This window comes from Montipora capricornis, chromosome 1 (genome assembly GCF_036669925.1).
Source record: "Montipora capricornis isolate CH-2021 chromosome 1, ASM3666992v2, whole genome shotgun sequence".
Taxonomy (NCBI): Eukaryota; Metazoa; Cnidaria; class Anthozoa; order Scleractinia; family Acroporidae; genus Montipora; species Montipora capricornis.
In genome coordinates this window covers 2970766-2984303 of record NC_090883.1, presented here as the reverse complement: position 1 = coordinate 2984303, position 13538 = coordinate 2970766, and the positions used below count along the sequence as shown (strand labels likewise).

Genomic DNA, 13538 nt, shown 5'->3' with positions numbered 1-13538 from the left:
GATTATACGTCATTCTTGGTGTCTAATAAAACTGGAGTAGTTCAGTTATCGACAAAACCTCAAGGCATTTGCTTGCGGATTAAATTAGTCTCCCTCACATTTGCAAAGATGGGTGAACTAGGTTTTAAAAGAGATCAATATTTTAAATGGGAAATGAAACGTAGCACCTATAACCAACAAAGTTCACTGTCCGCAAATATTCATCGCCTCGGGGGAAAAAGAAAATTGTATAGAAAGCAGCCCGAACTATGTTTATTAGATAAACACGCTTGGAAAAACAAACAGACAGAGATTTAACCTTTTCTTGTTTTAAAAGGCAAGAATAAAATTCTAAATATTCGTGGTCACAGTCGTCAGTGACACGGCGATTGTATTAATTGTTTTATGGTTTAGAAGTAATTTTTTTCTATGCAAATGAGGCTTTTGAGAGAAAAGCGTTAAGTGCACACAAAGCATTTAATGGCAGTTAAAAATATGAACGGATTCTTATCGTACTATTTGCATTTTTGTCTTATCTTATGAAGCTCATTAAATCTCCCATCACACGTCATCAACATCTTTGCGGCCATTCTTAAATCTAACGGCAATTTTTAGACGAGTTTGGGCTCGGATTTTGACAGAAATTCTGAGCCGGAGTTACATGCGACGCGACCTCTTAAGATTTGCGAAAATGTCACGAACCTTGTCGCATGGATAACGCTACAGTTGTAGCCCTCGAAAAATGCATAATTATGTTGCCCAACATTTCCTTTCCATCGCCTTCAGTGCATTGATTGTCAAGACGCCAAAAGATATGCCAATGATAAAATTTATCTTGGCACGCGTGAAGAAAAAATTGACAGAAAAAAATTGACATTATAAAAAAATGGAAAAAACATCAAATCCAAACACTATGTGGCAATATTTGAATTATCTGCTTTTGACATTTCTCAAACGGAGGAGTTTTTATAAAGGTTCTTCTTGATAATATCTGGCGAGTGTCGCGTGCGCGCAAAACCAGTTTTCGACTGAGAGATCGACAAGGCGTAAAAATTCACTTGTCGACATTATTTGGCGCTTACATAGTTAATACTCCTTAATCCACATTAAAGATATTCAAGTCGGTTAGAATTAAAAATAGAGACGGCAGTGCAAAACAAGCAATACATCGGATCATTTTCTGAGCTTTGTGAACTGTCACAATGCCCGATCACAGCTCCTGACCTCAAAACAAACTGAGTGGGTTGCTTTTTACACCAAACGTCACATGTCGAGATAAATGGGCGTAGCTGATTGGTTCATTTCTGCAGCAACAATTTCTCGATAATTGGCCGTTTGATGTGATTGGTCCGTTCAATGGATTACATTTGAGAGGCGATTCTATTTTCATTGCTTTAACACTATCCATGCATTGCTTGATTTCTTTAGATTGGAAAGTACTCCACTACGTCCATGCAGCACTTGATCTCTTACCGTCAACATGATCGTGCTCTTTAGCACATTGTGCCTCGCCATCGCTGCCATCAGAGGCCAAGGTGAGTTGTTTCTCGCGGCGCGATTCCATTGTTATTTTTCCTCGACTTGATCTTCTTGCCAGTCATTCGTCTAAAAACCGCTAGAATCTTGCTTCGCAGGGATTCTGGCGTTTATTTGCTCTACGCGCGGCTTAATCCCGTACCTCGGTCGGTCCGTTTGTGAGTTGGAATTTCTGTTGGTTTTAGGTTGTTAGAATTAATCACGGTTTGTGGATTTAACAGACGAAATAATTAACACAACCACGCGAATCCGACTGAATCTTCTTCGTATTGAATTGAATGTAAATTTCCGGTAGCTCGATTTTTGGTCTGCGGGTTAGTTGAGATTTGCAGCAAATGGCTAGCCTGAAATGCCACGGTTTTTTGAGCGAAATGATCCCAAAGATTTTACCACAGTAATATTTTCGTCCTTTTATCTTTCAGCCATCAGTTGCTGTCGAAATGCTGGAGGATTCAAGCCCTGCAAGGACCGCTGTAATGAGGTAGTGCTCATGCTACATACGATCTCTTTTTATCTTGCCCGGCGGGACATTGCAAGACCAAACTAAAAAGCAAGCATTCATTGTTGTTAGCGAAATAAATGACCACTTGATCTCGATCGTTTTCAGAACGAAATTTGTACTTAGCTTGTGTGAACGAAATCATGAATACGTCGCACGAGTTTACTTTACACCTCGCGCAAATTGAATTCAAATGCCATTCGCTAACATCTGTGGATGTTATTTTGATTCTTCTTTACCAGTTGGAGATCGAAACAGACGTCAGTTTACGCTATCAAAAACTCCGCGAACTTCCCAAACATTGCCCGGGCCATTTGGTAAGCAAAATATTTCATATTTGCTCAGCATGTTTCAGAGAGCGCTTTTTAGCTTTGCTCTCTTGCAGTATAATCTACGCATTGCCCTGGAGAAATGGCTGAGATAGCCGAACATTTTACCGCCCTCAACACTTATACTATGCCTCTCAATCTTTTCTCTTCAGATTCGTTTTTGGCGCTGTCTCAATAGTTCAAATCCAGGTAGGAAACGTGCAGGAGTAACAAGCCATCTGTATGCATTGTCCATCTAATTTTTACTAATAACTTCTGCAAATAAAGGCCTTGCTTTGGATAATAGGCCAATTAGCTCCGGTATAAGTTTCGTCGCTTTCGCTGCAAACCGTAAAGATACGCATAATCGCGTGAAATATTTGTGCTTAACAGCCTTAAAAGGGAGTATTGTCGTTTGCGCCAAAACTAAACGAGGTGAGAATTAAATTGCAAGTGATTTTAGATTGAAAGGTCGCGCATTAACTTCGCTGTGTTTGTTAGTGTTTATCCATGCGTCCCGGATTAGGCAAACTTGCCCTGCCTTATAAGCCCCAAATTTTAAACCTGACGATTGCTGTGAAATTGAAGTTTCCTTCACATAGTTTTAAGGGATTATTTTGAAATGAACAGGGTTTAAACCCCACATGTTTTGATCGCGATTTTGCTTATCAATGAACCGCTTTTAATAGCAACCTTTTAAGATGGCATCATCTCGGATGTAAAGCGGGCTAATGGAAAATTAATTGGGCTGTTTCATTGTTTTTTACGAGGATAGTTATTTTTTTTCGTTTCCTATTTGAGCATTAGCCATTAACTGATTTTATGATTGCATGAACGACATTTTGGCGTTCGTGAGTATCGTAACGAATTTTAAGCGTTTTCTAAATTCTCTTCAAAGACAAATTAAGAAATCGGCAGTGAAACGAATGACATCCTTTAATGCTTTTTTGTGCCATTACTCCCAAGGCGTGTTTTTGATCTGTGCCAGAGGCGAGTTTGAATAATTAACCCTCTAAAAGCAAGATTGCCACAATTATGCCCTTTCGGAGAGGCCGGTTTTTTGTCGATTAAAGCTTTTGAACTTTGGTGTACTGCTCGTATTTCTTTATTTCGTACCAGGCGTGAACACATTCCACACTGTTTTGTCTGTTTGTCCAAGATTCCCCCACAGCGCTATTTGGCTGTAACCTTTTGTTGAGAAAGAAGAAAAGAATTCATGCGTTTTAATAGGGTGCTTATGTTCTGTTTTGTGCTGCGATGTAATTTGCTTTCTCGGTAAACAGTTTTGGATAGTTCTTTTTGGTCTTGTTCATATCAACGCGACACTGCGACACCGACAGTGTTTCGTTTTTCATCACAGAAGTGTCGTTTCCGAGGATTTTTTTTTGCGCCTCCTTGAAAGGTCGGGTTTAACCAATCAGTTCCAAAAATATTGTCGGATTATTGAAAACAAACCAGCGTGCCGTGCTCTTGGGAAAGGCATGGCATCTCAAATGGAAAGAAAATCTTTCATACATTTGCGAAGTTTCGAATATCCACGTATTGATTTACACGTACAGTTCAACGCGATATTGTAGTCGATATTTTGTTGAAAGCGACGTAGAAATTTAACCTTTGCTAGAAAAAAATGTTGAATTCCCTTTGGTCACGTTATGTGAATTTGTTTAGTTATTGGTCAATGGACAATTTGAAACCTCTTTTTGCAGTAATCGTCGAGAATTTAGGTCAACATTTTAAGTATTAAAGCGCATAAGATAAAAGGTTGACGTGACTTCGAATTCTTTGTTTTTTCAAGTATGCAGAATTCGGATCATTTACACCATCAATCTCTTTAGAAATGGATTTAAGCCAATCTTATCATGGTCTTCCCAGATATCAATTATTTAGTTTCCTTTTGGTATTAGGAAGTGATAAATTCCCCACAAATTTTCTGTCTTGCAGCTTTTGTGATTCCATTAAGATATTGAGGTATTAACCACTAAGCATCCAAGTGTTTTAAAAGACATTATCCTGTAACCTACCTCTAATATCTTGTTATAAATTTTAAACTTGAAAAAAAAGTTGTTAATGGTATTTTTCTAGATGTCTCCTTTGATAGCACCTCAACTAATCAAGTTGCAAATTATATAATGACTTGTGCTCCTTGACATATAAAGTGATATTGTGTTGTATTTTTCCTGTAATATCTTTTGAACTGAAACGTTCTCGAGAAAAGTACTTTAACATGAAGTGTCAAGCTATTTTGGTCAAAAATGCGTCTTTGCATCAATGAAAACCAAAAAATAATGCTGTATTTTGTTGCAATTATAAACAATTGAAGTGCACTGGAGCAATTCTTTGTTACTGTCATCCATGGATGGAGAGCATGGAGTGGATTGAAACTTGTACATGTGATCTAAAGTATTAATATTTAGATTTTTACCCAGTTCTGACCTAGAAACAGCAAATTTAGCACGACTGTACCCTTTAAGTCTGTGGTGATACATGTGAAAAATTGGAAGAGCTGAGCTAAGGGCATTCTGAGACATTAATTATTACATGTAGCTCCTGAAGCCTTATCCTCCAGAGTGTGGGAGATTTACAGTTAAATTTTGCCTCACTATAGGTCATAAGCAGTAGACCCAACATTTTAAAATTTTATTCCTTGCAAGGCAAATTCCTCATCATGAGCGGCCGTTGTGAGAATCTGACTGCATGTGCCTGGTGAGGCAATCATCCAAAAAATGTCATGTCCTAATCACATGTCTTGGAGTCCAAGATGGTGATAATACGAAATGGAAATGGAAACGGAAACAATAACTATCAAGGCTGCTTCCTAAGAAAACTTTAGAGGGGCCCTCAGAGCTAAACGCTGAAAACTTAGGAGCCTAACATATAAAGTGAAAGGTGTTGCTGTGAAAAATTAAGGCGCCCAGAGCTATTCTTTGGGAGCCCCTGGCTACCGGGCTCCTGTTAGGCAACAGCCTTGACTATTCTTCTTAGTGTTCTTTTACTTTGACAAGTTAGTCGCAAACGAAAAGCTAGTTGTAAGAATGTATTGCAACAAGTGAGCATCAAGGAGCATAGCCTAATTAATCTGGTAAAGGGAGTTAAATGCCCAGGATCCCAAACACGTTGGATAGTTTTGTCGTTTCTACACAAGGCAAATATCTCTCTGAATCGTCCTGCACATGTGAGGAAATGACTGAGCTGTAGCTTCCTTGCAATGGTGCTCTTTCATTCATGTGTGTGGTAGGCTTAAATTAAAGGAGTAGTAATTGAGTATCTTAGGGGAAAATCATTATAATGATGACTCACACTCTACGTGGCATGCTTGCTTGTAAGAATTATAGCAATTTTATTATTCTAGTGGATACTGAAAAAGAAGTTTATTGTTCAGATGTTCAAACAATAAACATGAACACTATTTTTTAAGGCTCTGTTATCAAAATGAGTTAAATTCATGGCTGCCTTGTGGGTAACTTTTCCATGAAAGTGTATTGACTTTTCTTTTGGTACATATGACACGTTTGCTTAGGAATTTTGCTTTATGTGTGGTCAACCTTGTCAGGTCATGAACGTACAGAAAAAAGACATCATGCTAAGACCACGTCCTGGCTCTTTTGTAGGTACTCTAGAATGAACCTTCTAGACACAACACATTAGTCCATTAATTTCAACAATGGCAGGAGGCCATTATCATGAAAGACTGTTGAAAAGCATTAATCAGGAAGGCAGTTTCTTAGGTCTTGGGGTTTATTAATTAAGCACATGGTCTCAGTCAAATTTACTGGTTGATAACATTGCCGTGTCTGGTTGTTCCTTGTTATTCGCTTACTTCCTTCTTTTGCCAAAAATTGTTATTTTCCCTTCAACAATACAGTCGCCAGGCCAAACCTCTTGAACTTAAACCCTTGTATGTTTCTTGGTGTGTGAAAAGTTTGATGTAGGTATCATTCAGATTTGACACACAGCAAATATGTGATGTTGTTCCTTGATGCCTACAATAAGTTGTGATCCTGTACTTATACCAAAGTCCACATGCATATTATGACGAGAGGGATGTTAACTGATGGGTAGTTTTATGACAATATAAAAATGTAATGTATCCAACAAAAAGTAATTTCATTATCTAGGTATGCAATTTCTTTCTTTGTTTTCAAGTTTTGAAGTGAACTACTCATTAAGACAACTTATTTATAGTAGTTGTTTTCACAGTGTCAAAGAAAGCTTTATAATAGGATGAAAGGACTTACTTTAAATAGGTTTATAAGCTCATTATTTTTTGGTTAAATTTTGATTAAATAGAAATGTTCTTTGGAGAATTAAAAGACATAATGGTAGACATAAATACATTTAAATGACAAGAAATGGTTATAGAACTGGATTCTTTCTGATCCTTTTTTTAAATTTTTTTTTTTTCGCATTATAATGAACTTTATTTAATTGAAGATATAACATAAATTAATGTAGATAATAAAAAACATATTGAACATAGACCGAAAGAGTTCACGTAAACGGGACTGAGATACTAAAAAATATATTATCTATATACATGATAAAATAAAATAAAACATTGGCCATCTAGAAAGAAAAAAATATATATATAATTACAATGATTCAAAAACAACAACTAGCTATCATACAAAATTGTTCCTTTTAAAGCCAGACTACAAATTATTGCACCCCCTGAAACAAAAAACTAGCAATACCATTCTTTCTGATCCTTTTGCTTACAACATGAGACAGTTCACTTGATTATTTTGTTGACATTGATTGAGCTCAGAAATTTGCTGTGATTTCTTAAACAAAAAATAATAATTATTAGCTTTTAAAAAAACTGTGGTGTGAGTGAAGCACAGAAAGTTGGTTTTCTGTCAAAGAGAGTCATGCGAAACTTGGGTCCTTTTTGCTAACAAGGAGGTTCTCAAATTTGAAAGAAATCAAGTCACTGGAACTTATTACATCAAAAGGACTTTTAAACTAACTTACTAATAATTTCTACCTTTTGTATCTACATGTAGCATCTTGAGCATGCAGTGAAACATTTAGTTTGAACTTTTGTTTAAAAAATGAATGCTGAAAAGAATGCTGGAGTCTGAATTTTTTTGTCTTTCCTGTGTTCATTCCTCTCAATTTTGTCATATCAGTGGTGTTTCCAGAAGCTTTTAAATAATTTAATTATCAAACAGCTTTGATTACTGTCAGTCTGACAGACTTGAGGGTTGACAAAATCCAGCTCTCTAGGGTGCCTATGAATAGAGCACTTATAAATCAGCTTGGGGCCAGAACATTATTTATGGTGAGTGTGTGGGTTTGTTGTCCTCTTACATTACACTAAATTGAGATTTTTTTGTACTATATCAAAGGATATACTAAGAGTCTGATAGATTAATAACTTTGTTTCAAAAGGATATTCCTGGTTGAAACATTGTAATGCTGTATTTTTGAGATATCATGTCCTGATCTTTATTTTGCGATCCATCATAAATTATTATGAAGAAGATATGGGTGGAGTATATTACACTTGTTACTACATATAGTTAAATTTTTTCAAAAGCCTTCATACCAAAAAATTAAGGTTGTAGTTATTGGTATGTACATCTACATGTATATATAATGTAGGAGTTGTGATTGTATAAATCATAAAATTAAAAAAGACTGATTTCTTGGTCTTTTTCAATCAACTAAGGCCCTGTTTATATGGTCTCGGGTGCCCGAAACAACCCTCCCCCCCCCCCACCACCCGAGTTACCCTGGGCAAGAGATTTTTTCCACTCATTTGTTTAAAAAATTCTTTCAACTGTTTACATGAGACAACTTTTCCGCATGTAAACAGTTTGGCTTGACCACCTGAGATGATACAGCAAAATCTTAAATGCGCACACATAAAATACAAATCAAAGAAGCAACATTTTTGGGGCCTATACATGTTTTTAGCGTTTGCTTTCAAAAGAAAAGGTTTCTCCCGCCAGAATTCTCACTGCAGTCAATGGAAACTCTCGATTCATTCGTTAGGATTGTCAGTCCATTTCACAAACTAGAAACGAACTAGAAGCAAGGGTGGCCGAGTCGGTTAGTGCGTGGCCTTGGTGCATAAGGTCGAGAGTTCGATCCCTGGATTTCACATCCTTGTTTTGACTTCTTTCCTTTCAGTGTAGCCTAAGTAGCTTTAAATACCCTTAAAACGGAGCACTGATGGAAAGAGGGGGTTAAAATGAGCGCACCGTCGGCTTCCTGGGAGAGTGCTCTCTAGAGAGTAAAGGAACTTCTGACATTAAATAACATGTACCTTCACCTTTACCTTTACCTAGAAAGAAAGAAGGGCAAATGATGATGCATATTTTTTGAAGATGTGTCTTAAAGTATAATTATGCGTAAATAAGTAGAGGCAACTTTGTCTCCTCATATAGACGCTCGGTAAAGTTGTCTTGGGTAGGAGGGCTGTCTCGCTAACTGAGACCATATAAACAGGCCCTAAGATTCATCTTCTTTTACTCTTCAATTAGCTGTTAATTATATAGTTGTTAACTTTGATTAAGCCATATGGGTGATGAGACAAGAATCCAATTGAAGAAAAAAAATAATAAATCCAAGCAGGCAGTTAATGTAATTAACTCTAGCTGCCATGCTATACGTGTGTAATCTTGACAAAACTGTGTCTGCTGCTGTTAACCTAAAGGTAGCCTTTTCAAGTTGTTTTTTAGGGGCTTAGATCCATGCAGTGCATCTAGATCATCCTTGGAGGTCATTGTCAATTAAGTTAAGAATTTTGCACCACATTGTCTAAGCTCTTGTAAATTAAGTTATTATTACTTTTCAGAGACATTAATTTACTTATTTTAAAATCTTTTGTATTAAAATGTGGATTAGATTTTAGTAGGATGATTTTCCAACTCAATTTTATTACAAATATGTACATTTATTACTAAGAAGAAACATTGTGATTAAAATTAAACACTTGGAAGCCAGCCATGTTGCACTCTTCAACTTGTCTCAAACTTTGATAAGTACAGTATCTCTTCCTGAAATGACTCAATTGCAGGACACTCGTCTGAGCGGACTGTGTATATTTCATTTTGTGCAAACATTGTTCAGTAATAATTTAATTTTGTTTAACAATATTAACACTTTAGGATTATAAGTTTTATATTCTGAAGTGCAAATAACATTTAAGTCAATGCTCCCACAGAGAACTTTTAAATATTAATCCCTTAATTATTCAGGGAGGCATAAGGAGTTTTAGTTTTGCAGTTGTGGAGATATTTTAGAGCAGGTCGTAGGTCAGTCTGGTTGTCTGTTGCATCTTTTGTTTTGGAAATTTAGGTTTTCAGTTTCTGTCAAAAGTATTAAAAAGCGATTTGTGGGATTTGGTTTCATTCATATTATGTTTTTTGGTTTTCTTTCTCTCATCAGCAATGATGCCAGCTCTTACAATGTTAAGCCATGTGATTTTATGTTGATAGTCATGGGCTATGGTCTCAAAATTTCTTACGTATCCTAACCTTCAATCATTACGAAGGTGGCCAATCCAAGAAATATATTAGTTTATAAGCATCAATGAACTACTAGAATGTAGCCCCAGCAACCTACCCAAATTCCTATGCAATATATGATCACAAAAGTGAGGATTTGCCTAGTATTTCTCCCTCTTAAACCAAAACCAGACACAATGATATCCAGGCTTCATTTAATACAAAAATGTTACCATGATAGGATTAATAAGTTTTTGTCCTTATAATACAAGTGTCACCAGTTTATTGCATGTTTCCGTTTGTGTACATGTAGGTATCATTAATGTGAGTTTGGGTGATTTTTTTCTGTGGTTTTGTGGTTTGAATATCTCCCAATGTCCCACTCCTTATTTAAGGATATAGCGGGAAACTTGGTTGTTTTCAACTTAAAAATACACCAGAAATAATAATTTGTCAATGAATTCATCGTGGGGAATGATGTTTGCATGAACCTGAGGTTTTCCTCAAAAACAAGTAGAATGTCTTTCACTTGAGTTTTCTATATTTGCTTGAGCAGACTCTGTAATTTTTTTGCAAACATCCCTACAATAACAAAGGTTTTTCAGGGGTTCAGCTGTGTGACCTTATTAATTAGAATCCTCTGGAACGGTTTCTTCAGTTTTCTTCAATCATATAGAGCCATGGGACCTTATCTGTGCAAAAGATTTCTTCACCTGTGGGACCTTATACCGCCCCATTTGAAAAATTCCTGCAGACGTTCAATGGTTGATGTACATGTATGATACACACAGTCTTGCATGTTTCTGGCCCGGGTTGCTGGAAGCATATGGTTAGCGCTAACCGGCGTTAAATACATGTACCATGAAAACCTATAGGTTCTGATACCTCTTAACCAATGGTTAGCGCTAACCAGCCTTCCTGATCTATAATGCATTTGGCAGTGTGAATGCTTTTGCATGAAAGCTAGGTCAGAAATAACCAGAATGTCCTCTTTCAGCAACGCGAGACAAAGGAAATGCTACATGTACGTTGTTAATTTGGGTTAATTATGTCTAATATAACATTTTTGACTGTTTTATTTTTTACAGTTATCAATTCTTACATTGGAACAAACCCATCCAACCGTGCCAAAACCTGTTGCCTTCTTCCTGAATCTCAGGAATGCCGCGAAGCATGTCGCCAAGGAAAGCCAGAAAATTTGAGAGAAAAGTGCTCAGAATTAGAAGAGGTATACTGAAATGTAAATTTAAATAAAGGGTTTCAAATAGCCCACGAAATGATATCGTTGAATTTTCTACTGAAAAGAAATCATGCAGTTTCTTTTTCTTTGAATTGAAAACTCCAATCACACACGATTTGTCTTTATGTAAAATGTAATTCAGCTTTAAGTTTGATTTTTTTCCCTTGAAAGTTTCCTGTTGAATTATTAATGGTCTGCCATTCCCTGTATGATATCATATTAGATCAGAATCAATGTCAAAGTGATATTATAGATGCTCTTTAAAGTCAGGGCTCAAAGTTAACGACCAAATGGTTGCACATGCGACTAAATTTTTGGTTGTGTGCCTAAAAAATCATGTGATCGCACTTGCACACCTTAAAAGCTCAAGTAAAGTGCGACTGAATTGCCTTTCTGCTTTTTCACCTAACTATACTTGCGCGTACTCCGAGTGATATGTCACAAAACAGAAACAGCGGCCCACGGCAACAACGTCAAATGGGCAGAATTTATTTTTGCCATTTGGGACAGCATTAAAGTCTGATCTTGGTGACCTGGTGGAATCATTGAAGTATGCGTCTATTATGAATTCCGGTTTTCAAGTGTATTTTCTTTGCATGGTTACAAGTATACATTGAAAAGGAATTACATGATGAAAACTTTTCTGTTATCTCGAATGTACTTAAACATGATGAGTCTCTTTCGATCTTCCTAGATAAGTAGGGAAGAGGAAAGTAGACTCTGCTCGCCGCTTCCACATTCTTTGATTTGCCGCTCATCCAAAGAATCGGATGAGTCGTACAGTTTCAACAAAGGATTAGGCCTATATATGTCGTCTCGTTTTGTTTCTCAAATTAGTGTAAGCTGAACATATCTGAAGTTGTTTGGTTTTATCAGCGATGTTTTTAATGGTGGCTAATTTGCATATTTAATAATACGTTATTTGTTGACTTTTTTCAGGGTGCTATGTTCAGATGTGTGGAAAGGCATCAAGGTAAGATACAATTCAAAAAATCCAAAAGAAATAAGGCATTTAAACTTTATTTATGGAGGTTTCTGTGAAATGCAAAAGATCTTATTTAAAGAGGCCGGTTATCTATAAGCAATGGAGTAAGTTACAAGTCTGTCTGCCTGTGTGGATTTTGGCCTTTTTTAAATTTTGCTAATTCAGTTCATTTCAATAACAGCATCCCGGAACTGCTGCAAGGCTGATTCAAGGAATTGCATCACAGCTTGTCAAGTGGTAAGCATACATTCAAGGGATAATACATGTGCATGCAATGGGACAACATTTTAGCATCCTGCTTGCTCCACCCTCTTTTACTGTTGTTTTCATCTAAGCGTGGACACGTGATGGGAAAACATGCTCTAATTGGCTGCAAACGTGACACGTTTTGTCTTCGATCATTCGAAGTTTTAGAGATCTTCATGCAAGTTTCCCTAGAATGGTTGCAAGACTGGACATCAAAGACTTTTTCCAAGTAATTGACACTAATCTGATAGAGTGTGCTTCAAATACTTTCGAACTATCGCATGCAAAAGTTTACACTGTTTGCTTACATAACAACTGCCAAACTCAAACTTCAAAGAACATGTTTTCCCGTCATGTGTGAGGATACCTAAACTTTGAGCCGGGATTAGAGCTAGGATCCGAGCAGGGATTCGAGCTAGGATCTGAGCTAGGATCCGAGCCAGGATTCCAGCCAGGATTTGAGCTAAGATGAGCTTTCTCCGGTTAGGTTAGGTCTTGAATCGGTTAGGTTAGGTCTATTTAGGTTGGTTCTAGTCTAGTTAGGTCTAGTTACCCTTAGGGTAGGTCTCGGTTAGGTTAGATTAGGTCGCGGTTAGGTCTCGAATTCTGGCTTGAATCCTCGCCTGGATCCTGGCTCGAATCCTGGCTCGGATCCTGGCTTTATTCTTAGTTTATCTTGTCATGTGTCCATGCTTAGAAGAAAACGACCGTAATTATGTTCCGGCAGCTCACCTTCACTGTCAGACAATTCCAAGAATTCTGACTTCAGATTCCTCCAAATGACAAGCCAACTGACTCACTTCCTACTATACAATCAAATTCTCACTTACGTGCAGAAATGCACGTAAATTAGATGTACACCCAATTTTGACATCCAACGTGGAGCATGTATGTGTCCCTTAAAAGTGCTACTATTACGAAATTGGCATCTTTCCTATCTAAGCCACTTTAAGACATACAGTACCGCTCAGAATTAACCTAACAGGGAACGCTGAACGGAACGTGTTACATATTCGTTCAATTTCCATTCTCTTATCCGTTCCATATCCGTTCTATACCTGTTCCGAATCCGTTCCAGCTCTGTTCTCTTTTGGTTCCACTGGACGCGTTCCATGTAACGCATTTACAAGAAAAAGAACGCGTTCCTTTGAACGCGTTCACAAAAACCGGTAACATTCACTGCGAGATGAAGATGGGATTGTAACTTCGAGTCAAGCAGTTAGTCTTTTCTTAAAACGAGGTTTTTGCGCTAGAGATATTAAAAAAAACAGTTAAATTATTGCAGTGATCA

General features: G+C 37.1%; 1 protein-coding gene across 2 annotated transcripts in view; it reads left to right on the top strand.

The window, feature by feature from the left end:
- LOC138038036 (reversion-inducing cysteine-rich protein with Kazal motifs-like) overlaps window positions 1-13538 on the top strand; it is a 58737-nt gene that overhangs the window by 14357 nt on the left and 30842 nt on the right. For both annotated transcript variants that reach the window (XM_068883891.1, XM_068883959.1), the window contains exons 2-8: window positions 1408-1514; window positions 1938-1996; window positions 2257-2331; window positions 2496-2532; window positions 10865-11004; window positions 11956-11989; window positions 12183-12238. In XM_068883891.1, coding sequence (XP_068739992.1) covers window positions 1460-1514; window positions 1938-1996; window positions 2257-2331; window positions 2496-2532; window positions 10865-11004; window positions 11956-11989; window positions 12183-12238 — 456 coding nt within the window. In that variant the 5' untranslated portion in view covers window positions 1408-1459. The remainder of the gene's footprint in view (window positions 1-1407; window positions 1515-1937; window positions 1997-2256; window positions 2332-2495; window positions 2533-10864; window positions 11005-11955; window positions 11990-12182; window positions 12239-13538) is intronic.